This window comes from Diaphorina citri, unplaced genomic scaffold (genome assembly GCF_000475195.1).
Source record: "Diaphorina citri unplaced genomic scaffold, Diaci psyllid genome assembly version 1.1 scaffold671, whole genome shotgun sequence".
In the NCBI taxonomy this organism is placed as follows: domain Eukaryota; kingdom Metazoa; phylum Arthropoda; class Insecta; order Hemiptera; family Psyllidae; genus Diaphorina; species Diaphorina citri.
Window position 1 is genome coordinate 12,619 of NW_007378104.1, and position 27,969 is coordinate 40,587.

General features: G+C 38.3%; 1 protein-coding gene across 1 annotated transcript in view; it reads right to left on the bottom strand.

The window, feature by feature from the left end:
• Positions 1–27,568, bottom strand: part of LOC103511064 — a gene marked incomplete at both ends in the record, with an annotated part of 39,986 nt that extends 12,418 nt beyond the window's left edge. The window contains 3 exons of the mRNA XM_026824935.1: positions 5,632–5,795; positions 6,139–6,279; positions 27,493–27,568. Coding sequence (XP_026680736.1) covers positions 5,632–5,795; positions 6,139–6,279; positions 27,493–27,568 — 381 coding nt within the window. The remainder of the gene's footprint in view (positions 1–5,631; positions 5,796–6,138; positions 6,280–27,492) is intronic.
• Positions 27,569–27,969: the final 401 nt, after the last annotated feature.

The following is a 27,969-nucleotide window of genomic DNA, read 5'->3' on the forward strand; positions in this document are numbered from 1 at the left end:
ATAATTGGGAGTCATGAAAGCACAGAGACGGTCAGGAGGAAAGTAAAGACCCGGATTGAAAACAAATCCACCTAATACTAAAGGTGACATTTTGAAAGCATTAGAAGATTTACGTACTCTCCTTATCTGTCCCAAGTTATCTTTTATCCTGGACACATGCCCTCATTCTGTTTTCCTTGTTTATGCTGGTGTGATAACACTGGCATCTTTTTTTCGTATGTGTAGATTTTCTCCTTCTTTTACCTTCGTTTGCTACTTCCTCTAATGTTCTCCTTAGGGAGAGACAGCTTTACTAATGTATTGTTTTTTCTTTTAACTTTGACTGAGTAGGTATACACCTCCATAGGTATATACCGACATAGGTGAAGGTAGGTTTCTTTCGTACTTTATTGGCATTTTGTCCTTTTCCGATAATATTGCTCAACTTGGAACTCTGCAAATCAAAAAAAAATTTCAAATGATGCTTATGCTCGAAACATTCAAAAGACAAGGTTCACATTTATATGTCATAAAGCTCGGAATAAAATTGGTGCGACAAGAGTATGATTTTTTTTTATTTTTATTTATTTTTTTGCGTGTGTGTTGTTTTTCTTATTCCTAGGTATACGGTGGGAAATGTGTGATAAGACCATTTCATTCATGGAAACATTTTCTGATTCGGTCCTTAAAGTCACACGGTTCTGAGACTTCTGAGTTTAGTTTTATGAGCAAGGCGAATACACCTTCTTTATAGTGCCAGTATAGGACTTAATGAGTACCTTTACTATAGGCATGGGCCATGGCGCCATGGCGCCTATCTAACGAACACGGAAAGTAAAGTGCAGTCTAAACAAGGGTTATTTACAGAGAGGAAAAAAATAGCCAATCCCAAAAGGGAATTTAGCTACAAAGGCTTTTGGAACTCTGCTGATTTCGACATGTCTTCCCAGGACTTATGCACTTGATCTACGCGTCTGGTATTGTGACTAGTTCTCGAGTGACTTGTTTCCACCATGTCCACACCGAAAGTTTATTAAAACTTTGGGGGCTTTCCTTCTTGTTTGAACCTCCTTCCTCTTCTTCATTGTTAACATGGGTAATAAATTTTCCTCCACACTTGACTTCTCTTGTTTCTTCTTACGAGCCGTGTGAGCGAAGAACAACAACTTGTGTTATAATCTCCTCTTCCTAATGAAATTCCGCTTGAAATAATGTACAGCGTGGTAGCTTCAGGCTAGCTTCGTGTTGTCTTGTTCACATCTCTGGAATTTCATTATGTTGTATGGGAAACTGAGGACATTATGTAGGCATGGGATTATTGTATTATGAAGGAGACATAGGAGCTTTCTCCTCAAGTAAAGAACTGCTACATTAGCAGTTATGGGGATTAGAAGAATTCACCCAAGATATAATCTCGGCTTGCGTCAACAACATCCCTCGTTCAAATCCACAAAACGCTAAACCTCGAGTACCTTGGTGGAATGAGGACTGTTATAAAGCAATCAAAGAGAAGAATAAATGCTATAGAAGATATAAACGGACCTTATCAGCTGAAGATTCTATCTCCTTCAAGAGAGGAGGACATTATGTAGGCATGGGATTATTGTATTATGAAGGAGACATAGGAGCTTTCTCCTCAAGTAAAGAACTGCTACATTAGCAGTTATGGGGATTAGAAGAATTCACCCAAGATATAATCTCCGCTTGCGTCAACAACATCCCTCGTTCAAATCCACAAAACGCTAAACCTCGAGTACCTTGGTGGAATGAGGAATGTTATAAAGCAATCAAAGAGAAGAATAAATGCTATAGAAGATATAAACGGACCTTATCAGCTGAAGATTCTATCTCCTTCAAGAGAGCTCGTGCAATATGCAGAAAAACAGTTTGGAAGGCCAAGAAAGAATCATGGCGAAACTTTATTGGATCTATAAACATGAATACATCAAGTAAAGAAGCATGGTGCAAAGTTAAAAGAATCCTTGGCAAGAAATCAGAACAGATCGGCATCCCTTCCCTGTGTATTGGCTCGGCCCATATCACAGATAAGAAACAGATAGCAGACATATTAGTGGAAAAATTTCACAGTAATTCCGACCTCTCTCAACACGGTGAAGTTTTTCGTTCAAATAAAGAGGAAGCCGAAAACCACCCGTTTGAGATCTCAACTGATAATTCTGCTCCTTATAATGCTCCTATCACTCTAAAAGAAATTGAACGTGTGCTGTTAAAAAGGAAAAATTCAGCCCCAGGAATGGATCAGATCTCCTACGTAATGTTAAAAAAGTTACCTAAATCTTCACTGTTAATATTAAATAGAATATACAATCGAATCTGGTACAAGGGACAGATTCCGCAGAGATGGAAACAATTTGTTTTATCTCCCATTCCTAAGCCAAACAGAAACTTGGAATCCCCCGACAACTACAGACCGATTACATTAGCCTCCTGTCTATTTAAAATTCTGGAAAAAATAGTTAATGATCGTCTGTATTGTACGCTGGACAGTCGGAACTTCTTCAACAAAATTCAGTGCGGCTTCCGAAAGCAACATAATACAACTGATGCCCTGGTCCACCTGGAAAACAACATTCGAGATGCACTCATAAACAATGAACATTGTGTTGCTGTAAGTCTAGATTTATTACGTGCTTACGAAACCACCTGGATATACCGAGTATTAAAAATCCTTCAGGATCAAAACCTCCACGGAAATCTCGTCAGAGAACGAACCTTTTCCGATTAGGATAAAGTTCGCCTCGGGCAGGAATCAAATAAGCGACCTCACTTTTACAAGACAGGCGTGCTGTAAATCTCCCTTGTCATCTTTCTCTTTATATATCTATATCTTTATATCTCTATACCCCCAAAAAGTTAGAGAAAACCCCCAAAAAGTTAGAGAAATAGCTTAGGGGATGAAACCATGACTGTATAGTTTTTTAAGAAAAATAAATGAACAATTCAATTCAATTCAATTCTCTCTCCACATTAAAGTAATCGTGAAACTTGCTTTTACCAGACCTTGATAGAGAAGGAGCTGAAGAGGAAAGAGAGAGAGAGAAGGAGGGACATAGGAGAGAGAGAAAGATAAGGAGGGACATAGGAAAGAGAGGGAGGGAGGGAGAGAGAAGGAGGGACATAGGAGAGAGAGAGAGGGAGAGAGATAGAAAAAGAGAGAGATAAGGAGGGACATAGGAGAGAGAGAAAGATAAGGAGGGACATAGGAGAGAGGGAGAGAGATAGAAAAAAGGAGAGATAAGGAGGGACATAGGAGAGAGGTGGAGATAAACGAAACAAAAACTTGATTCGTATCAACATGATACATAGAAAAGATACATACATTTTACATACCTATGTACATAGACAAACGTACATACATACAATACTTTTCTTTTTTCCACCTAAGGGAGAAAAAAACCCATGGCGGTTACAGTATATGTTATTAGAGAAAAAGGTTTCTATTTGGTTTTAATGAAGAGAGAGAAAGAAAGAGAGAGAGAGAGAGAGAGAGAGAGAGAAAGAGAGAGAAAGAGAGAGAGATGATGGAGTCCTGGGTTCGGGGTACGAAGGGGACAAAACTTTTTCCCATCAACTTTATGCCCCCCCCCCCCCATTTGTGCTCTTTCACTCAACCAAAAAAGCTTTGTTCCTTTTTTTTAGTGGATAACCCCCCCCCCCTCATTTGTCCTCTTTCACTCAACCAAAAAAGCTTTGTTCCTTTTTTTTAGTGGATGTGGCAACGTGCTCTTTCAATCTCTCTCTCTCTCTCCCTCTGATGACCAAACCCCCTCTTTGTCTCTCTCTCTCTCACCTCTCTTTCTTCCTCTTCCTCTCTCTCTCTCACTCTCTCTCTCACTGATTGGTTATTTCAGTTGTATGTGACAGGTACTGTACATAACAGTACACCAATATTAAATTATCAAACTGTCGAAAGTTGTTGAGGTTACAAAATGCGTGTACCAGATTGAGATGGAAATTTGTTATACATATGTTAGCATCCATATATTTGCTGTACCTACATATGTTGTTACACTTATACATAATATGTCATCCAAATGAACATTCTTACAATCTAACAGCGATACACGCAGGTAGGTGTATAACTTTTTTTTGACAATATTAGCATCAGGACGAAAACTTTTGCAAGAGGTAACAGAGATGGTTAAACATGAATGACTTGACCTGGACTCGAACCACAAACTCCTGATTCGAAGTTCACCACGTCATTAATTCTGGAAACTAACCTTAACTTTGAGAGCCGCAATCCCATGAAGCCGATTCGGGGCGAACCACGCCGCAGGCGAATTTTCGAAAATTTTGGTCTACACTCCTCAGATTTCGGTCTCATGGAAATTCTGATATTCAGAAGAAAAAGATCAACAAGTATGAACCATGGTTGGAGAGCCGCACAAAATAATTTTGTGCGGTTATTGTCTCACGAGCCACGTTACGGCCACCCCTAGATCAAAGTAACGCAGAAAAAGTCGAGACAAATAAAATTACGGAATGCCTTTGGCAAGTTGAATATAATAATGAAAAATGATAAAGACAAAAGTAGATGAACGTTTCCAAATCGTTTGCTCTCTGTAATAATGCGAATACTCTTCGTAATTAATTAGATATTCTATAAAGATTCTGCGCCATAGCAGGGCCGTATACGTATCCTTGCGTTCCTGGAATATCGCTCCCTACCCCCTCTGGGCCCCCAGGGGCAAACTAATGGAAAATCGAACTCGTGGAAAAACAAACTACGCCAACAAAACAAAATGGTTAAACAATTAGTACGAAAGGAAAAGACAAACGACCGTCTCAAGAGAAGATTTACTTTGAAAGCCCCCGTATAGTTCTTGTACTTTCCATTTCGACACTACAAATAAATAATAGATGATGAGCCATGACTTTTCCGAAATATCTTTTCGCTTTCAGCAATTCACATCTAATTTTAGCCCAAACAAAATGTGTCGTTGGCAATTTAAAAGGTTCAAGGCAACGTGTACCTGAAGACCTAAGGTTTGATTCTTACTGGAGATGTGTAAAGAGTGAGCGAATTATGTATTCGCTCACTCTCTGATATAGGAAGTTGGGTGTAGATAGCACACGACTTTCTATATTGGCTTTAGAATACATTAGGTACATATTTGAAGATTTTATCCTACAATCCTACATACATTACATGCATTGAGAATCACAGTCAAATGCCATCTATCCCTCCCTCTTTGTTTCCATTTCTTCCTGTCTTCGTCTCTCTCCCCTGACACTGAAGAGGTTGTAAGGACAGAGATAATGAATCCATCTTTTCATATTTTTTTGTCGAGGAAAACCCGTTGATAAAGAACTTCTCTCTTCAGTGAACTACTAAGTCAACGAGTCAGATCCTAAAACATGAAACTCACTCTTCAACTCCCTAAGTATGATATCTAAGTCAACGAGTCAGATCCTAAAACATGAAACTCACTCTTCAACTCCCTAAGTATGATATAGATAGAGAGTTGAGATCTGACTCATTGACTGAGTAGTCCATTGAAAAGGTAGTTCTTTTTTTATCGCTCACTCTTTACACATGTCTAATTGAGGAGTTTGACGCAAAAACGACTTATAAACCATGTAAGTCTTATGACCTAAAAGTCGTTTTTCTGACTCCTCAATGCTTACCTGTACGCCCAGCATGTACAGCAGGTTAGAAGCGACCAGGGCCACTTCTAGGTTGATGAGGACAAAACAGGACTGATGTGACTTGAGCTTACATATGATGCCAGACAGCACGAGGAGTTGTGCGACCAAACCACCGACAGCGCCTACTATCACTATCTGACGACCTGGAGGAATAAGGAAAGCGGTCAGGTAGGTATGTAGGGAATTTGGTATTTTTCAACAAAATCTTCTAGTTTTGAGTATGCCACATATGTGCCTTCAAATTCACGCAGGTTTGACAGACCTTCTTACAGGACCCATAGTTAGGTACTTATTTAGTATTGAGGTTGGAAGTGTATTTTGACCAAACTTTACTGAAAAAGCCAACTCTTTTAGAGTCAGTGGTACCCAAACTTGTAAAGAGGTTTGACCAAACTTTACTGAAAAAGCCAACTCTTTTAGAGTCAGTGGTACCCAAACTTGTAAAATTATTTCGGGTTCAAAACTCAAGGGCAGTGCCCACCATACCTGCATCAGGTTGGTCTGGTTGTGACGGCCCAAAGTAGACATACATGACGTTATCAATGAGGTCGTGATCATGCAAGTCAGGGTCTGCCAAAATGGTGTCCGGTATGGGGAAGTTGTCGTAGATGGTCTCACTGGCGAAATCTGAAACCAAGAAAAAAGTATAGGGGATTTCACAACACACGGAGAGAAAAACTAGGGAGCCGGAAGCCTAACCGAGTGACTGGGTGCCGGCACTCTAATATTGAACTCTACATATAGGTACCTAAAGTGAGGGACACACCACCCCATTAACTCCATTTTTTTGACTTGCACATTGCATACATCAGTAAATACACGGCGTTCATTAAAAAAAAATCACTATTTTACAATAATAAATGGAGAGAAAAACTAGGGAGTCGGAAGCCTAACCGAGTGACTGGGTGCCGGCACTCTAATATTGAACTTTACATATAGGTACCTTAAGTGAGGGACACACCACCCCTTTAACTCCATTTTTTTGACTTGCACATTGCATACATCAGTAAATACACGGCGTTCATTAAAAAAAAATCACTATTTTAACAAATAATAAAGGCCAGGGGAAAATAAAAAAGTCCAACAAAAATCAATGACCTGTAACTTTTCGGAAAAAAATCTCCCAATATTTCACCGGATATGTCAAAGTCCTGTATCCTAGTGCGTTCAATCATGTCCATCAAACTTTTATACTCCCTGATCGAACACAAAGGTGTTGAAATCCAACAACTTGCCCTAATGCACTTTCCATGTCACTATATTTAAACGTCATCTGCGTTGTGACACCTTGCTTCCCATTCATTACCTATGATTATCTGTATACCTACTTCCTATGTACCTATATTACCTGTCTGGCTCCTATCTATTCATTATGTGAGGGCGTAGACCCTAGGAGTTCCCTTTCTCCAACGTACATAAAGTTCGTATTCAGACTCTCTAGTCTCTACCTCTTTGAATGAAAAAAAAAGTAAAAATAATAATAAAAATTAACTTTCGTTTTCAGAGGACTGACTACTCAGTCAATGAACTCTCTAAAGAGTCAACTTTTCATCTTTTCAACAACTCTCTAAAGAGTCTGAAGGTAAAAGGAGTTGCCATAGTGTCTTAGCTTGAGCTGACAAGCTTGGCGGGCCGCAAGTTGAGTGCTGCACTGAAGGCCTTGTTTTGTGGTTAACTTCAGGAGCCTTTTATTTTATTATGAGTGTCCTCCAACGCTTCAGACTTCATCTTGTGATTAGCCTGCAACTTCCAATCAAGAGCCTTCTACTGGTCCTCCAGAATAAGATATTTCATTAGAACTTGGAATTAAAAAAAGTCATTTCAATTTCAAAAGAGCCCATCTCTGTGGCCGGGGGGTCACTGACTTTCAACCTGGAGGTGCGGGGTTCGAATCCCGACAAGTTTCTGACCTATCTTTTTCGTTCTTGGATAGGCATGTATGTAAAGAATGTGCTTTGAAGTAATGCGAAAGCGGTGAGGTATTTTTTGTGGTTGAAGAGGAATTTTTACTGACAAGACTTGCAATGCTCATATTGCCTATTTTCCTTGACAAGCAATGTTGCATATTATCTAAACATACCCAAGTCGTCCCAGAGCATGCAGCGTAACCTAATGTAGTTTCAATAATGTCTCCCGGTGAGGTATTTTTTGTTGTTGAAGAGGAATTTTTACTGACAAGACTTGCAATGCTCATATTGCCTATTTTCTTTGACAAGCAATGTTGCATATTATCTAAACATACCCAAGTCGTCCCAGAGCATGCAGCGTAACCTAATGTAGTTTCAATAATGTCTCCTTCCAGAATAAGATATTTCATTAGAACTTGGAATTAAAAAAAGTCATTTCAATTTCAAAAGAGCCCATCTCTGTGGCCGAGGGGTCACTGACTTTCAACCTGGAGGTGCGGGGTTCGAATCCCGACAAGTTTCTGACCTATCTTTTCCGTTCTTGGATAAGCATGTATGTAAAGAATGTGCCTTGAAGTAATGCGAAAGCGGTGAGGTATTTATTATTATTATTATTTTTTGTGGTAGAAGAGGAATTTTTACTGACAAGACTTGCAATGCTCATATTGCCTATTTTCTTTGACAAGCAATGTTGCATATTATCTAAACATACCCAAGTCGTCCCAGAGCATGCAGCGTAACCTAATGTAGTTTCAATAATGTCTCCTGCCTCGAGTCATTTCGCATATCTGTCTTCCTACATTATTTGCACCTTTCATTGTTTAGACACACTATCGCCAAGTTCATGCTCTGACGTGAAATTACAAAAGAAAAAAGAGAGTGGGAGAAGGAAAAAAATCGTATAGAAAATTCCATGCATTTTTAGCTTGTCATGTAGAAGAGATAGGAGCAGAAGGCTATACATTTTACACGAGAGAAAAAAATCATGTTCGAGATGAATGCATAGTATACAGGGTGAACTTCAAGTGTACGAACACCTCTGGTGTACCACGCCTTCTAAAAGGAGCTCAAATGTTGAAGAAATGTAGAAGTACACAACTCTCGTAAGTGTACATAGGTATACAGGTTTGGGAACTATAGCGATGAAGGCCTTATCGTCCCGAAATCAAAGAGAGGAGGACATGATAGGAAAAAGTCAGCCAGGAGGAGGAGGAGGAAGAGAAGACGGAGAAAGAAGGATGGGGAGAAGAAGGAGGGAGATAATGATGAAGGAGAAGGAGGAAGAAGAATGAGAAGGAGGAAACGAAGGAGAAGAAGCAAGAGGAGGAAGTAAATGATGGACGAGAAGAAGAAGAAAAACAAAGTGGAGGAGGAGGAGGAGGAGGAGAATAAACTTTTAATAAGCTTACAATACAAACCGGAGAGTGTTCGATTTTTTTTTCTTTTTTTTAAGAAAAAGAGTTTCTTTTCACTGACTTCCCACACCTCAATCATCCTCTTTAAAATCTTCTTCTTCTTCTTCTTCTTCTTGTTCAGAGAACGAACCTTATCCGATTAGGATAAAGTTCGCCTCGGGCAGGAATCAAACAAGCGACCTCACTTTTACAAGACAGACGTGCTGTAAATCTCCCTTGTCAGCTACATATTTTTCGCTGGTATTGAGCACTGAATTTGTTCATTCCTAAAAAGCTATCTTTCAACCAAGGTATATTTATTTGTCCCAGTGACGTTTTATTCCGACCAAGCCTATCCTGTACGTTACACAATGTACCATCACAAAAGATTTATACAAAGTTTTACGCCTCTCCCTTTGTCCTATCTCCTCCTCACTCAGCCTTTGAGCCGTGAGCAGAATCGAAAATGTTCTCACTTGGGGATTTTCTTTCATATTCATATCAGACCTTTGTTAACACCAGCACACATACCTTTTGCGAAGGCCTTTCCTCTCGTTCATTTCAAGACGGGGAAAAGTACACAACAAAATTCTAATGTATCACCATAAACGTATACCTATAGCTATCATGTATGTATCTACATTGGTTAGTGCTTTAGGCCTCACTAAAAAGGCCTCCCAGGGCCCAGAAGCTAGGTATTGCGAAATCATTGGGCTCTTGGCAATAGCCAAATCTTCAGACAAGGAAACATGGAGGCCCCCTTGGAAAAAAACTAACAGCAAGCATACTTTATGAACAACTAATACCTAATTAATTAGTTGGTTACTCTCTGTAAACCATATATACTCCCTACATCGACTTTTCTAAACGTCGAAAGACGTAAACGAAGAAGAACATTAATTAGTTGGTTACTCTCTGTAAACCATATATACTCCCTACATCGAATTTTCTAAACGTCGAAAGACGTAAACGAAGAAGAACAAAAAAAGATCAACCCTGTTTATCCTTTATGTTTTTTTACATTTTCCTGTGCGGTTTTTAAGCATAAGAAAATGCTTTCTTTCTCTGATAAACCCCCCGAGGATTTATAATATCTTAAAAATTTCCTAAGCTTCAAACATGAAAAATTTCAAACAACTTTTCTTCTCTCTAGAAGAAAAAAAATCAGAAAAACATCTCACACTTTCACCGCGGGGGATTATTAGAAAATCTCTGCCGGATTTAAATATAATGGAAATCAGGTTGGAGTAGGCGGATATCGGTTTGAATTTCATGAAAATCAGATTTGTGTTGGTGGAAAGGTACATCACATTGGTAGACGTGGGTTAAATACAATAGTGATTCTTAGAAATGAAGCTAATTTGTTTTAATTCCTAAAAGACAGAGGAAACCAAAACGTCAGTAGGTTTTAATTCAAATATTGTGGCTTCAGATATTCAGAAATATCTTAATTAAAGTTACTCACCCAAAGACTCAATTAAAATGTAAGTCATTATGTGGACATTTATTTCGAGGTCAGACAAACATAGATCCATAGATGGGACATTTTGAATTATGGTGTCAAACATGTTGTGCTCTGGGCCCCTAGGGGCAAACTAATGGAAAATCGAACTCGTGGAAAAACAAACTACGCCAACAAAACAAAATGGTTAAACAATTAGTACGAAAGGAAAAGGAGGAGGAAGAGAAGACGGAGAAAGAAGGATGGGGAGAAGAAGGAGGGAGATAATGATGAAGGAGAAGGAGGAAACGAAGGAGAAGAAGCAAGAGGAGGAAGTAAATGATGGACGAGAAGAAGAAGAAAAACAAAGTGGAGGAGGAGGAGGAGGAGAATAAACTTTTAATAAGCTTACAATACAAACCGGAGAGAGTTCGATTTTTTTTTTTCTTTTTTTTTAAGAAAAAGAGTTTCTTTTCACTGACTTCCCACACCTCAATCATCCTCTTTAAAATCTTCTTCTTCTTCTTCTTCTTCTTCTTCTTCTTCTTCTTCTTCTTCTCGCCGCTTTTCTTTTATTTATTTTTACTTAAAAATAATACCACAGTTTCGTTTACAAATTTATTTAAATTCCCCTGAAGAGTTGAGAAGAAGCTAATATTTTCCTTCCATTTATTTTAATAAATACTAATAATAATTTATCCAATTATATTCAGTCTGCCTTACAATATTCTATGTGTTTACTTTTGAAATGGAATGAACGTAGCTTTGAATAAAATATATTGCTTCCCTTCTTTTACATCTACTTTCTACTGTTAAAGAGTAAGACTATTAAACATGAGGAGATGTATTATGGAAATAATTATAATAATCATGTTAATACCATCTAGAGTAAGTTAGTATTTAGGTACCTATTACAAATTACAATTTTCTAATCTGCTGTAATATAAAATTCCATAGATTTAATTGTGTAATAACAAGACTACTTGTAACATAATTATGTACATGAGTGAAGGGGTAAAGTTATTAAAATGTAATTCCAGTCATCTCTTTAGTAAATCGTCTAGTTTAAGCTACAAATGTCATTGAGGTTAACATTGGATTTCTAGTTATTCATGTTAGCAGCACCTATAGGCTGTGATTTTTGTCTAAATCTGGGCGAAAAGATCAAAATGGGATGACACTTGGTAAGTTATTATATCACTTGAAGCACTGATGTTATCAAGTTTAACATAGAGCTCGTCAAAGATAAATCGTTTCTATTCACAATTCCAGTCATCTCTTTAGTAAATCGTCTAGTTTAAGCTACAAATGTCACTGGGGTTAACATTGGATTTCTAGTTATTAATGTTAGCAGCACCTATAGGCTGTGACTTTTGTCTAAATCTGGGCGAAAAGATCAAAATGGGCTGACACTTGGTAAGTTATTATATCACTTGAAGCACTGATGTTATCAAGTTTAACATAGAGCTCGTCAAAGATAAATCGTTTCTATTCATATATTTTAGTATCTATGGGATGGGCTTTTTTTTTAAGAGTTTGACAGAGGGAACTGTAACTGCTATGGTCTTATCGTCCCGAAATCGATTTCTATTCAACCTCAAACTTTCAATTGAGGCCATATTTGAGATAATCTTCTCGACTTTCCATTTTGGACGTCTTTGAAGTTAAAAGCTTTCCAAGAGAGCTTTTTCGAGTTTATTTCGTAATTTATTATCATCTAGCGTCTTCTTTTGAATGAAAACTTGCTGAATTAGAGAAGAGGGGAAACGTGAGTGTGTGTGTAAAAAGCTTGAATTTTTAACACAGGTACTTTTTACATAAGCAAAGACAGCTGATACTTTTTTTCATGTTGCCTTCTTTTGCGCCCCGGGCGGGAATCGAACCCGCGGCCTAGCGCTTACAAGGCAGACGCACTACCAACTAAGCTAAGTAGGCTGGCTCCCAACATTTGTACGAGTAAAATTACCAACCTCAGGAGTGCCCGGTGGTCTTTGGATCTGATGGTTTGTCGTTTGAATCCAAATCAAGCCAAAGAAATCCAGCGAGTTGTATTAATCAGGAAACGACATTTTGTGACAAACACATATGTGTAGCCCAATTAAAATTCCTTCCATACAATGGAGGAGTTGCAATTGGGAAAATATTATTAATAAAAGGTGGATTCCTACGTAAAAAGTTGTGAAAAATCCGAATCTGAGGTCAAAACTCCGAAAAAGTAACTTTAGAAGGTCGAAAATTCAATTTTTAATTGCCGTTCTAATGAAAAAGTTCAAAGAGTTGTGACGTCAGATTTCACGTCAAAATGCGCAGAAACGCTTGCGCACAAACAAAAGAAGCGGGAGTCATGAATTATGACGTCATCGCCTACGGGAGCGTATGCCGTGACGTCAAACTTCACGATTTACCGGTATTTTTTAAATCGATTTATCTCGGTATCTGGAAGTCGTAGAAGGAAAAGAAAAATTCCGTTGGTCCTCATTTTTCCTGCTCTATGACTTTGAAACATCACCCAAGTAAGCGCGACTGATTATAAACCGTATGAAGAGGTCCCAAAGTTTAATATCATTATAGTTAGTGGAGATGCCAAAACTCCCAACAAAAACAATCCTGCTAAATGTAATGTATTTATATTTACTTGCAACCCCACCCTGTATATTGAGTACAAAACCCTAATAATTTGGACAGGAGGATATCAACTTGACGAGAGAAAGACAACAGGTTGATGTGTGTGTAAAAAGCTTGAATTTTTAACACAGGTACTTTTTACATAAGCAAAGACAGCTGATACTTTTTTTCATGTTGCCTTCTTTTTCGAGAACAAACGACCGTCTCAAGAGAAGATTTACTTTGAAAGCCCCCGTATAGTTCTTCTACTTTCCATTTCGACACTACAAATAAATAATAGATGAGCTATGACTTTTCCGAAATATCTTTTCGCTTTCAGAAATTCACATCTAAATTTTAGCCGAAATGTGTCTTTGGCAATTTAAAAGGTTCAAGGCAACACGTGGACCTGAAGACCTGAGGTTTGATTCTTACTGGAGATGTGTAAAGAGTGAGCGAATTATGTATTCGCTCACTCTCTGATATAGGAAGTTGGGATCACACTCTGCACTCAAAAGAACATGAAACTCACTCTTCAACTCCCTAAGTATGATATATAGAGAGTTGAGATCTGACTCATTGACTGAGTAGTCCATTGAAAAGGTATACTAAGTCAACGAGTCAGATCCTAAAACATGAAACTCACTCTTCAACTCCCTAAGTATGATATATAGAGAGTTGAGATCTGACTCATTGACTGAGTAGTCCATTGAAAAGGTAGTTCTTTTTTTATCGCTCACTCTTTACACATGTCTAATTGAGGAGTTTGACGCAAAAACGATTTATAAACCATGTAAGTCTTACGACTCCTCAATGCTTACCTGTACGCCCAGCATGTACAGCAGGTTAGAAGCGACCAGGGCCACTTCTAGGTTGATGAGGACAAAACAGGACTGATGTGACTTGAGCTTACATATGATGCCAGACAGCACGAGGAGTTGTGCGACCAAACCACCGACAGCGCCTACTATCACTATCTGACGACCTGGAGGAATAAGGAAAGCGGTCATGTAGGTATGTAGGGAATTTGGTATATTTCAACAAAATCTTCTAGTTTTGAGTATGCCACATATGTGCCTTCAAATTCACGCAGGTTTGACAGACCTTCTTACAGGACCCATAGATGTACTGAGTCCTTGAGATCAGCATAACACTTTGGTGCCATTCAAAAGAAAAGCTCATTTTCAAGGGTCAGACGATGAGGGAAATAGAAGAGTAGGAGAGCGCGTGGGTTAAACAAGAAATAGAAAGGTATAACTTGTTGCGTGTACGTTTTTCATTCAAAATTTCAATAAATTGTTAAGGGTCTGAAACTCTGAACCCGAAACCCATTGAGTAAATGGCCTGTGAAAAATCGCCAAATTGTAATAGGTGTGGTCAGAGGATTTCACATGAAACTCGTGTGGGAAATTTGAGGTGGTCAATTTGTTGGTGCACATTTGCATAACGCCCATATATTGGAAATTGGTCTAGTAACTCAATCATCTCTCACTCATGCAGTTTATTATACACGTAACACCTACTCATGTATTAGTAACACTTTGCCATACAAATTTAGACAAAAGCATCATTTTCCCCCCTTGCTGATGTCTTTCCATCTCTTCTTCTAACCTCTCTCTTTCTTTTCTCTCTCTCTCCTCCCAGCATCTTCGGAAAGGGGGAATTTGAGACTTAAACTAAAATAAATATTTGGTCTCTCACTTTTTTTTCCTTCTAGAGAAAATTTAAAGAAATTACAAAAGAAAAAAAGTCACAAAAAATGCAAATTTCGTCAAGTGTCTTTAGTTGTTTTCCTGAGTGTGCTTGAGCGAACCATTTTGATGCTGTTAGAGTCACAAAAAATGCAAATTTCGTCAAGTGTCTTTAGTTGTTTTCCTGAGTGTGCTTGAGCGAACCATTTTGATGCTGTTAGATGTACCCCCTCTGCTGTTAGAGGTACCTCTCTGCTAACAGCATGAGGTAGGAAACGTCGTATTACTTAGAACAACGTGTCAAAGAGACCAACTGTGAAGTTTGAAAAAAAAAAACTAGAAAAGGTATTTTTGAAGTACCGAAGTTTTGCCTGAAAGCTCCAGTGTCGAGAGTCCCAATGCAGTGAGATTAATATTTTGGAAAGTACCTACCTGTGTTCCTGTGTATGAGTATGGACAAAACTGTTAGAAATATGACCAAGTGTTTTTATCCTATCTAGGGGTCGAAGCAATTTACTCCTAAATTACTATTAATTATATTCCTTCTCGGGTAATTCACGAAGCATACGTTGTCAAAACGGTATCTAGATCTAGACATGCTACAGCAGAGGCAGAATAATAACCTAAAGTACTGTCATCTGTTATGAAGCTCCTCACCCATGACGGCCTCAGCTCGTCTGAATAACATTTATTAAAAATCATTTCATAATTATAATATGCTAATTAATCATTTGAAGAGCGGCAGGCAATGAGAGGAGGAGGGAAAAAAGAAAAAAAAAAAATATATCCCAAGACAGATATTATGAACGCTTTTAAAAAATGGAAGGGAAGGGAAGAAAGAATGAGGGCTGGAAAGAACAAGAACAATATAAGAGAAGGGAGAAAAAGATTAATTAAAAATTAATTAAAAAAATTAATATCTTGAATTTTGAGAGCGCGTGTGCCTTGGTATAGAAACTTCTTGAAAAAATTGTGGTTTTTCTAAAACAACAGTTGTGGGAGGTCAGAACAACTTCCCTTGAGAAGAATTAAGGGGAGGAAGGACATTATGTAGGCATGGGATTATTGTATTATGAAGGAGACATAGGAGCTTTCTCCTCAAGTAAAAAGCTGCTACATTAGCAGTTATGGGGATTTTCAGAGAGCTGCTAGGCTAGGTTTAGTTAGAATACCACGTGCATTACCATAATACAAGTTGTTAGTATAGTCTCTCTGGACACGTAAATTAAGTAAGTATATATTGTCAGGTAGTGCAGATGCCTGAGCTACCATGTCCGCTACACCCGTAGTTTCATAGCGAAAACTACCTGCTAGAGTAGATTTTTTTTCTGCACTTTTTTGTAGCAGTTCTGATAATCCTTCTGGATTCCGGATGACATCTTGACTTATTTAGCATTCAAAGATGTTTACAGGCTAGGATTGATGACGCGACGGACGGATGAAACGATCACATTGATAGGAGCCGAAATCAATCAACAAATTTCCTTTATAAATATTATGCTGAACATGGTTAGCAAATTTTATCAAAATCGGACAAACAGCACAAGAGTTGTAAGGGATCTGACGGACCAATTACATAATACAAGAAAAATCGTCGTGTTAAAGTTATTTCGTCCTTTGGACGAATGACTGCATCTTACATGCCACTGTGAAAAGAACTGAATATAGCTTAAAAAGTGTAATAATATTACTTTTAGAAACTGGGAAACTTTTTTCCCAACTCCAGCTACCTCTCCTTATTACAAAAAAATAAAGAACGAGAAAGAAGAGCTCCAATCTATTCCTCACTGAATAAACTTTATGCAATACTAACAAGACTTATGTAGTCTCCAGTTATTTTAATTTATAGCCAAAACAAATGAAATCTTTCCCTTTCTTAATGAACAGGTAAAAGGAAATCAAGTCATTCGATAGATGATGATAAATGGGAGTTTATTTCTCATATTGTCAAGGGAAGTAAAAGGAAGAAAACTTATCCAGACACATGCTCATTGACTTATTTATTACTCTACGGGATGGTTCACTATTGCGTCACGTAAATTGGCCTTTTTTGCAATCTCTAATTTTTTTGTTGCATCATAAAATGGGACACACTATACCTACCCTTCGTGAAAGCATGAAATATGCACACCACTGTTGAGGCCAGATTCATTACAAATTACAAAGCACTACCAATAATAGGGGCCAAAAAACAACATTGGCAATGATTACAAATTCTCATCTCTGGTACAGTACCTACTGCACAGTATCATCTCTACTACATATTACAGTACAGTAGTTGTGCAGCCTCGGCCGGGAAATAACTTTTGATCGAAACTATCGTACACCTCTATCGAAACCACATTATTATACCCATTGAACTCATTGTTTGTATTATTATCGGGAATAAACATATTCGCAACAAAGAACACCACAATGACTCCCAACTTCCATTCTAATAGGTTTTATTGCTTATTGGGAAAATGCCGCCCCTCCACGAGATTATTCAAAATAGCTTTCTCTCTCTCTCTATCTCTCTCTCTCTCTCTCTCTCTCTCTCTCTCTTTCCCTCTTTCTCTCTCTCTCTCCCTCTCGTTTTCAAATCAAAAAAATTCAAATGATGCTTATCCTCGAAATATTCAAAACCAAGGTTCACATTTATATGACGTCATAAAGCTCGGAATAAAATTGGTGCGACAAGAGTACATAGGTACGATTTTTTTTTCTTTTTTGTGACGAGCGTGTGTTGTTCTTATTCATTCCTATACGGTGGGAAATGTGCGATAAGACCATTTCATTCATGGAAAGAAATATTTTCAGAGTTGGTCCCTAAGCCATAAGACTACGGTTCTCAGACTTTCCGAGTTTGCTTTTATGAAGGCTAAAAGATATGAGCATACCAATCTTCTAAAAAAAAAAAAAAAAAAAAAAAAAAAAAAACGATTTCCTCGTAAAAAGTGAGTAGGTATGAAGAATACATACTTTCTTGCCCTCAAAAAATCAATATTGGAGACTTCTATTGGGTCAGAAACTGATTTTACAAGCGAATTTTCCATGTTGTAGTTTCAGGTTGGACACCCTGTATATCTACTTGAAATGCTGAGATAATAACATGAACGAAGTACACGGAAGTGGTTCACGAAATGTATTGTGTTAACAATTTTCGCATTACCATATCCAAGTTTAACTTTTGCGATTCCTACCAAACTAGGTATTAAAACTCTAAAGTCCAATTATTGGATATGATTAACTTCTTTACACTGAGGAAGTAAGGGTACCTACTTTTGTAGTTTAGGTACTGTGCAGCTGAATCTCTCATCTCTTTCTCTTTGATTGAACGAATGAATGAAGTTCCAAGTTTTTCCTAGTTTGTCGAGGGATTGTTTCTAGTTTGTCTGATGCAGGTACAATGGTACATACACGTAATTCGTAATGTCTGTTTGTTCCACTGTAATTTCCGAACGGTTAGTCCGATTTTGATAAAACTTGGGAAATTTTCTCCTCGTTCTTCTTCGCAATTAATGATCCCACATTGTGTGAGCTGATTTAGATGATATTCAGGATTTTCCCGGAGTGAAATTCCATGACTTTTCCAGAGAATTTTCATGAGTTTTCCCGAAAATTAGGGGGCGAAGGTACTTAAAAATCAGTAAGATTACCCCTTCATTTAGATAAAATATGCAATATGCAGAACGTCAAGGAATATGAGGAGGAATGCGCCGCAGGCCGTTTTTCGAAAAAAACGTGACATTTAATTTGAACATTTTTAATTTTTGATCGGGGTGGCAAATTCTATGACTTTTCCAGGTTTTCTTAAAATTTTCACGATTTTCCATGACTTTTTGGCCGATTTTCAGATTCCATGACTTTTCCAGTTTTTCCAGGTCGCGTATATATAAACCCTGCTATAAGAACTACGGATATAGGGTGAATCAATTGCGAAGCATTGTAAAGACAACCTAGTAAGGGAAGTGAGAGGTGAAAGAAAGAGAGAGGGAGAAAAAGAAAGTGAGAAAGAGGGAGAATGGGGGAAGAAGGGGAAGAACTACGGAGATAGGGTGAATCAATTGCGAAGCATTGTAGAGACAACCTAGTAAGGGAAGTGAGAGGTGAAAGAAAGAGAGAGGGAGAAAAAGAAAGTGAGAAAGAGGGAGAATGGGGGAAGAAGGGGGTGAGGAGAGAGAGAGAGAGAGAGAGGAAGAACAGGAAGGCTATCTCCTCCTAGTATTGTACATGGTAATACATAGTTGTTCTCTACACAGAGTATACTCTAAAAAGAAAAAGAAAACAAGAGAGGAAAAAAAAAAAAGTTTGGTATACCTACTCAAGGAACATGAGCAAGAGCCATAAATCGTTCCAGATAAGAAGCAATATGACTTGCTGAAGGTATAAGAAGCGGGAATAATACCTAAGTAGAATAAGAAGTAAATAATAGATGAGGCACTCAAAAAAATGCAAGAAGTCCTGACAAGGATATACATAGTGAACTTCATTGATAAGAAAGACAAATGCCCTGCCTTGTGGGTCGAATAAAACCGACATATTTCAAACCTCGCAAATGTACAAAGTCTTTAAAAGATGATTTTCGTTTTATTATTTTAAAAGATTCTCTTGCTTGCTGTCATACTTTAACTTGAGATTAAGAAAGAATCATTTTGGCGTCGGCGCCAGCGTCGCGTCTCGTGCATTGATGGGATCAAATTAGTTTGAACAAACTACATACCTAATATTTACCATTTGCAGTAAAATTCGTAATGAAAAATTTTCCGTGATTATCTATACTTCCATGTGCAAAAAAGTCCCCCCTCGACATTTTGACTGATAAAACAACAAGAAGCATTACTTCTCTCCTTATTGTTCGTTTTTGTGCCCTTCTTCTCCTCCTCAGTAAGAATACCCCAAAAAAGGCTTTACGGAGCGGCGCGGCGTCATTATTTCAACATTAACTTAAATTTAAGACCCTCATTATTGAGAACACAAAATTTTCTCTCGTAGATATAAAATTTCCTCCTCTCACATCACCCTCCCTATTCTTTCTCCAGGTATCTTTTACTTTTTTGGGGGAAAAATAAAGGCCCTTCTATACTGCCCCGCCCACACTGTCAACAATACATCAATCAATGACCTATTTCCGAAGAAATTCCTAATGACTACTATTATAGTTTAATATTATAACAGGAAAAAATAAAGAGTCTTTTTACTTTCCACTCTTATTTTTATCCGTATCAAACCAACTCAAGTGTAAACCTGATGAAACCTTTGCCAAAATCTCGTGAAAACTGAAACCCACGAAAATCAGCACTCTTCTCGTTCACAAAATTGCGCTCAACATAGAACGTTCCTAATGACTACTATTATAGTTTAATATTATAACAGGAAAAAATAAAGAGTCTTTTTACTTTCCACTCTTATTTTTATCCGTATCAAACCAACTCAAGTGTAAACCTGATGAAACCTTTGCCAAAATCTCGTGAAAACTGAAACCCACGAAAATCAGCACTCTTCTCGTTCACAAAATTGCGCTCAAAATAGAACGTAAAAATGCTGTCTCCAGTGTTTTAGGTACTTTTCAATCCCCCTCCACTTTTCCCCTTGTTTCTTACTCTTCCTTTCTTCGAAAGCTCCCTGATAAATGATTTATTTCGAGTAATGCGTTCAGTACAAAGGATATAGGTAGAGTTTCCTCAGACCAAGGCTATATTTTTTGTCAAGTTAGTAATACGTCCCACAGGGACTAAACCTTTGTGCTTTTATCCCTGTGACTTTGAAAAGAATTAGTGCGGGGGAAGAAGAAATGTTCACCATCTTTATTAAGAAACCCGATCCAACCTTTGTCGAAAATGGAAGATGTTTGGAATAAGATTTTCGGATGTCTTTGAGAAAAGAGTGGACAAATGGGTACAGGGAGAATGGAGAAACTCGGACAGAAATCTTGGAAAAACAATCCCTGTTTGGCCCTTGGCAAATAGATTATCCCAATTAGAGTGAAATTGAACCCAATTGGCATTTACTTGTTTTGGAGTACTTCAATCAGGGGGGATTTTTTCGGTTAATATTTTATTTTTATAAATAAAATTAAATTAAAGAAGATGATGGATGAAAACTGATAGTGACTCTGAAGATAACTGAGGCTACACAGGACCCTGGTAAACCTCGCCCCACCTGGATATTGGGAGACAAAAGTACAAAATTATGAAAAACACGGGCAGGACATTATGTGCAATGATAAAATATCAGGTTGCCTTTATCGATTAAGAAAATAGGAGCCAAGACTTCGGGGGTAGCGTCGTTAGAGTTGGATTTGGGCCAGAACCTCTTTATAATAAATTATATGTTGTATGAAGCGAACGGAAAAACGGGAGAAAAAAGTACAAGCTTTTCGTCCTGGCATACCGGATGGTTCAGGAGATTTAGCGCTCTAACTTCATTGTATCCATTGTAAAAACACAGCTATAAGATTGTGCTGGTTGAGAACTGACTTACCCTTCATAAATTACAATGGGGTTCGAATTTCAAAGCATCGACTTACCTGAAAGCAGTTATGTGTTGTATGAAGCGAACGGGAAAACGGGAGAAAAAAGTACAAGCTTTTCGTCCTGGCATACCGGATGGTTCAGGAGATTTAGCGCTCTAACTTCATAAACACAGGTATAAGATTGTGCTGGTTGAGAACTGACTTACCCTTCATAAATTACAATGGGGTTCGAATTTCAAAGCATCGACTTACCTGAAAGCAGAAAACAGAATAAATCATTAATAAAATGGCATTATTAGTTCAGTCTCTGTGGACTGAATCACAAGATTCACAAGGAATCGGGAACGGGATCGGAGTCACCCTGTATTTTTCATTTTTTACTTTTTTAAAGCAATACAACATTTTTTATTTGTACGTCTCTGTATTCCTTGACATTATTAGTTCAGTCTCTGTGGACTGAATCACAAGATTCACAAGGAACGGGATCGGAGTCACCCTGTATTTTTCATTTTTTACTTTTTTAAAGCAATACAACATTTTTTATTTGTACGTCTCTGTATTCCTCACAATGGGGTTCGAATTTCAAAGCATCGACTTACCTGAAAGCAGAAAACAGAATAAATCATTAATAAAATGGCATTATAGTTCAGTCTCTGTGGACTGAATCACAAGATTCACAAGGAACGGGATCGGAGTCACCCTGTATTTTTCATTTTTTACTTTTTTAAAGCAATACAACATTTTTTATTTGTACGTCTCTGTATTCCTCGGTGTGCAATCCGTTTGTTGTGATTTTCTTCCGCCGAAAGGAGAGGAAGAAATGCCGCTATTTCAATGTCTCCCCGAAGCGGGAGGCGGCATGTTTAATTTATAGTCCCGAGGGAGAAGTATAATTCAATACGCTGGGAAACATTATCCCGAAGTAACCGTTCAAAAATCACGCAGAAAAAAATAAACTGTGATCCCCCCTCCTATTTCCCTATTGAAATTTGGCGTTGGGGGCACATTGATAGAGAACGGGGAGACGAAGATGGGGAGGAGAGAAACCGATAAATGGAGGGGAGAGAAGAGAAATGGGGAAACCCAAAAATCAAGGGGGGACAAAAGCTCAGAGACGGAAGGGGGAAGAGGAATACCAACTCTTATTCCCCTATTGAAATTTGGCGTTGGGGGCACAGAGATAGAGAACGGGGAGACGAAGATGGGGAGGAGAGAAACCGATAAATGGAGGGGAGAGAAAAGAAATGGGGAAACCCAAAAATCAAGGGGGGGACAGAAGTTCAGAGACGGAAGGGGGAAGAAGTATACCCTTCAAAGGAGGAGGGATGGAAACCCAGAAAAGTAAGAGGGAAAAGAAACACAAGGAGGGATGGCATATTGGAAGATGAAATCGCGGATAAGGAGTTTTGAGTTGGGGGGAGAGAAAAGAAATGGGGAAACCCAAAAATCAAGGGGGGACAAAAGCTCAGAGACGGAAGGGGGAAGAGGAATACCAAGATGTAGAGAGGGGACAGGAAGGAGGGGGAAGAAGTATACCCTTCACCCTTCAACGAAGGAGGGAGGGAAACCCAGAAAAGTAAGAGGGAAAAGAAACACAAGGAGGGATGGCATATTGGAAGATGAAATCGCGGATAAGGAGTTTTGAGTTGGCTGAGATTATGGCTGGTAGGAGTGGGAGAGGGAGGGACAGGAGCAGTCGGATTACAAAGTAGAATGTACCTGGTATATATAAATGTACATTATACAGTTTGTCTGAGAATACATAAACAGTTCTGCTTGTTTTTATTTTAATTAAAATTCTGTTACGCGTGTTCCGAGTTCACAATACATATCATTATTTTCTCGTTTGATTCGATGGGAAAGAGAAAGCTTATAGGCTGCGTGGGTAATATACAAAGTGGAGAGGGGGACAAGGACAGAGTGGGGAGGGGAGGTAAAGACAGAGTGGAGAGGGGGTGTAAAGGCAGAGTGGAGATATAAAGACAGAGGGATACAGACAGGGTCCATAGACATAGACAGTAGAGGGATAAAGACAGAGAGGAGGGATAAAGATAGAGCGGAGGGATATAGGCAGAGAGGAGATTGAGGGATAAAGAAAGAGTGGAGAAATAAAGAGTGAAAAAAGACAGAGCAGAGGGATAAACAGGGACGATAGATAAAGACAGAGTGGAGAGGTAACGACTGCATCGGTGATAAAGATCAATGTACACTATACAGTTTGTCTGAGTATACATAAACAGTTCTGCTTGTTTTCATTTTAATTGAAATTCTGTTACGCGTGTTCCGAGTTCACAATACATATCATTATTCTCTCGTTTGATTCGATGGGAAAGAGAAAGCGTATAGGCTGCGTGGCGTGGGTAATATACAAAGTGGAGAGGGGGATAAGGACAGAGTGGGGAGGGGAGGTAAAGACAGAGTGGAGAGGGGGTGTAAAGGCAGAGTGGAGATATAAAGACAGAGGGATACAGACAGGGTCCATAGACATAGACAGTAGAGGGATAAAGACAGAGAGGAGGGATAAAGATAGAGCGGAGGGATATAGGCAGAGAGGAGATTGAGGGATAAAGAAAGAGTGGAGAAATAAAGAGTGAAAAAAGACAGAGCAGAGGGATAAACAGGGACGATAGATAAAGACAGAGTGGAGAGGTAACGACTGCATCGGTGATAAAGATCGGTGATAAAGACAGATCAGAGGGAAAAATAAAGAATGGAGAGGTGCAGGTTGATCAAGGACTATAAAACCATTATATGAACTTGTTTTGCTGAGGGAACTTTCAAGTGAAAACACCGTGTGACCCTGTATACCTACAAGTACTTATGTACAATACATAATTTCCTTCGTACTTCTACATATTGATACATGTAAACCTATTTGTTTGTGTTCCATTCAGAATATCGCGTATCGTCCTGCTAGCTGCTAGTAGTTAGTGGTAGGTTACTCAATAAATTATGCATTCATTTCTGGCTGAGTGCGTTCACATAGTCTTGTAGTCACATTTATCAAATTATATCACCATAACAGGGAATTTATTAGTGTGGGTTACACATGAGTGTAGGACGGAATTTTTTAGGTTGTAATACAACACGGAACTGTTTTCTTGTGGTTCTTTCCAATACAATAGATTCGAGCTTGCTTGAATTCCAACTTCATTTTCTGTGAGATGTTTTACTCAAAGCTCAAAGGATGTAACCATAATTATTATTTAGGTAACCTTTTGGTAGTGAAGTTTCCCTTGTTCTTCCCTCTGTTCTCTCAATGCTGCAGGCTTATAGGATTGATGACGCGACGGACGGATGAAACGATCACATTAATAGGAGCCGAAATCAATCAACAAATTTCCTTTATAAATATTATGCTGAACATGGTTAGCAAATTTTATTAAAATCGGACAAACAGCACAAGAGTTGTAAGGGATCCGACGGACCAATTACATAATACAAGAAAAATCGTCGTGTTAAAGTTATTTCGTCCTTTGGACGAATGACTGCATCTTACATGCCACTGTAATTCGAGCTTGCTTGAATTCCAACTTCATTTTCTGTGAGATGTTTTACTCAAAGCTCAAAGGATGTAACCATAATTATTATTTAGGTATGTAAAACCTGTTGTACTCACCTGAGGAATTGGCAATAGAGTTGTAGATGGTGTCAATAAACGAGGAAGTATTTTGGGTCTCATGCCACTGTGAGCTTCCATTGATTTATTTTTAGATATTTTATGTAGCACACGAGTTTCCTAATTGAAAAAAAAACGGTGATTTCACTTTGTTTAATTTAATTAAAAATTTGAAATCAAATTTATTTAGGGTAGGTAGTGTTTTGCTTTGATGTTTAAAAATATAAAAAATCCGCGTAGTTTTTCCGAAAACATGAGGAGAATTTTCAAGCTCTAAAAAATAAAAAAACGTGCCATCAGCCATCGGACATGGTTGTCCTCGTATCTGAGCGCACGGCAGTGCGCCAGGCCAAGTTCCAGCAAGCACGCCTGTGTATCTTTACACGAACCGATTCGGCAGGTTTTTCTCAAGACCTGGCAGAATACTATGCCCAAAACAACCTAAGGCCAAACCCAAGTAAATCATGCGTACAAGCCTTCCACCTGAAAAACCTCATCGGACATGGTTGTCCTCGTATACACGTATACCTATAGCTGTCATGTATGTATCTACATTGGTTAGTGCTTTAGGCCTCACTAAAAAGGCCTCCCAGGGACCAGAAGCTAGGTATTGCGAAATCATTGGGCTCTTGGCAATAGCCAAATCTTCAGACAAGGAAACATGGAGGCCCCCTTGGAAAAAAACTAACAGCAAGCATACTTTATGAACAACTAATACCTAATTAATTAGTTGGTTACTCTCTGTAAACCATATATACTCCCTACATCGACTTTTCTAAACGTCGAAAGACGTAAACGAAGAAGAACAAAAAAAGATCAACCCTGTTTATCCTTTATGTTTTTTTACATTTTCCTGTGCGGTTTTTAAGCATAAGAAAATGCTTTCTTTCTCTGATAAACCCCCCGAGGATTTATAATATCTTAAAAATTTCCTAAGCTTCAAACATGAAAAATTTCAAACAACTTTTCTTCTCTCTAGAAGAAAAAAAATCAGAAAAACATCTCACACTTTCACCGCGGGGGATTATTAGAAAATCTCTGTGATTATGTTTCACTGGCCTGACACTTGGCCAGTTTTTGAACCAGCTGTGTCAGTCTTAGCCGCATCAGATTAGATTACAAGTCTGATCACTGAGTTGTCCCAAGGCCCAGGCCTCACTTCTCTCCCTCTTCCATGAGAAACACTGTGATTATGTTTCACTGGCCTGACACTTGGCCAGTTTTTGAACCAGCTGTGTCAGTCTTAGCCGCATCAGATTAGATTACAAAAGACAAATATGAAGGCTTACAAATATGAAGTGATACCTGACGTTTCACAAACCTGATCTTGACGAGTAAGTAACGTGATTGGTCAGTAGTTTGGGATGGACAGTTCGTCAAAAATCAAAGTTATTGGTAAACAAAGTTATGTATGTATAATACTGACACTTGTGTTTTAAAATTTCCAGTAGGTTATGTATCTGAGCGCACGGCAGTGCGCCAGGCCAAGTTCCAGCAAGCACGCCTGTGTATCTTTACACGAACCGATTCGGCAGGTTTTTCTCACCTTCATAGATCGGTTTCCTCTAAAGATAAACTTTTGAAATTTAGGGCACATATTTAGGTAAGGTATATAAACATACCTGGAAAATTTGAGCTCTTAATAACAAGTAGTTCCGGAGATATAGAGGCGGAAAAATCGCATTTTTTTTACTCATTCACTCACTCACTCACTCACTCACTCATCAAAATGTTGAGGCACTTCCCGATGTCGTAGAAACTTGAAATTTGGCAGGATGGTAGGTCTTAATGAGTAAGTAAAGGGAAAAATCTGAAACTCGGCAAAAGTTGCATCGGGCTCCGCCCACAGGCGGAAATAACCGCTTTTTGGCGGTTTTCACTAAACGGTTAGAGATATCGAAAATGTTATGAGAGTAGACCCCCCCAAAACCATACCTAAAAACCCCTTTACAGTAGTTTTCATTAACATGAGAAGAACGGTTAGTGTTTTATCGTATATTTATGCAATTCCACCGCTTTTTTACTGACTAAAGGCTTAGTTAAATAACTGAAATATGGTAGTAGACTTTCCCCATGCCCTATATCATATTGAAGTCCCCAAACAAAGTACTCCGAGTGATTTCACTCGAAAATGATTCCTACTTACCAATACTTACTACTCAAATAAATAAATAACTATACATATAAAACATAACCAATTAGCCAATTTTTTCCCGTCATCCGACCTAAAAATGCCGACACATTTGACGGGCAATTTGTCTGGCAACACTGCCACTGTGGCAGCTTGAGGGGGAGGGGGTTCGCTTCAAATCACGGGAAAATGGCCAGTTAGCTTTTGACCGAGTGATAGATAGGAAGTGTCACATGAGGATGGATGGGAGATTATCACTTGCTTCAAGTGTTCCACTAGAAAAGGTATTTTTGAAGTACCGAAGTTTTGCCTGAAAGCTCCAGTGTCGAGAGTCCCAATGCAGTGAGATTAATATTTTGGAAACTACCTACCTGTGTATGAGTATGGACAAAACTGTTAGAAATATGACCGAGTGTTTTTATCCTATCTAGGGGTCGAAGCAATTTACTCCTGAATTACTATTAATTATACTATTACGGGTATACATTGTCAAAACGGTATCTAGATCTAGACATGCTACAGCAGAGGCAGAATAATAACCTAAAGTACTGTCATCTGTTATGAAGCTCCTCACGGTATGTAAAACCTGTTGTACTCACCTGAGGAATTGGCAATAGAGTTGTAGATGGTGTCAATAAACGAGGAAGTATTTTGGGTCTCTGTAACAGAAGAAAAAATTCACATAAGATAAGGAAAGTAATAAAAAGGCAGCACCAAAAAGGCAGAAGTAGTTAAAATGCAATTGAGCTAAATGAAGTTTTGTAAATTAAGAGTAATTTAATTTGAGCGTTCACTCATTGGATTTAATGATGATTGTGGATGGAAATAAAACAAAGAAAAGGAAGTTCACTTTTACCACCAAAAACGCAGAAGTAGTTAAAATGCAATTGAGCTGAATGAAGTTTTGTACATAAGAGTAATTTAATTTGAGCGTTCACTCATTGGATTTAATGATGATTGTGGATGGAAATAAAACAAAGAAAAGGAAGTTCACTTTTATCATTTGAAGAAGTCAACAAGAAGCAAAACTCTACAAGAATCATCACTATGACCAACATTATCATCTCTTCTCAATT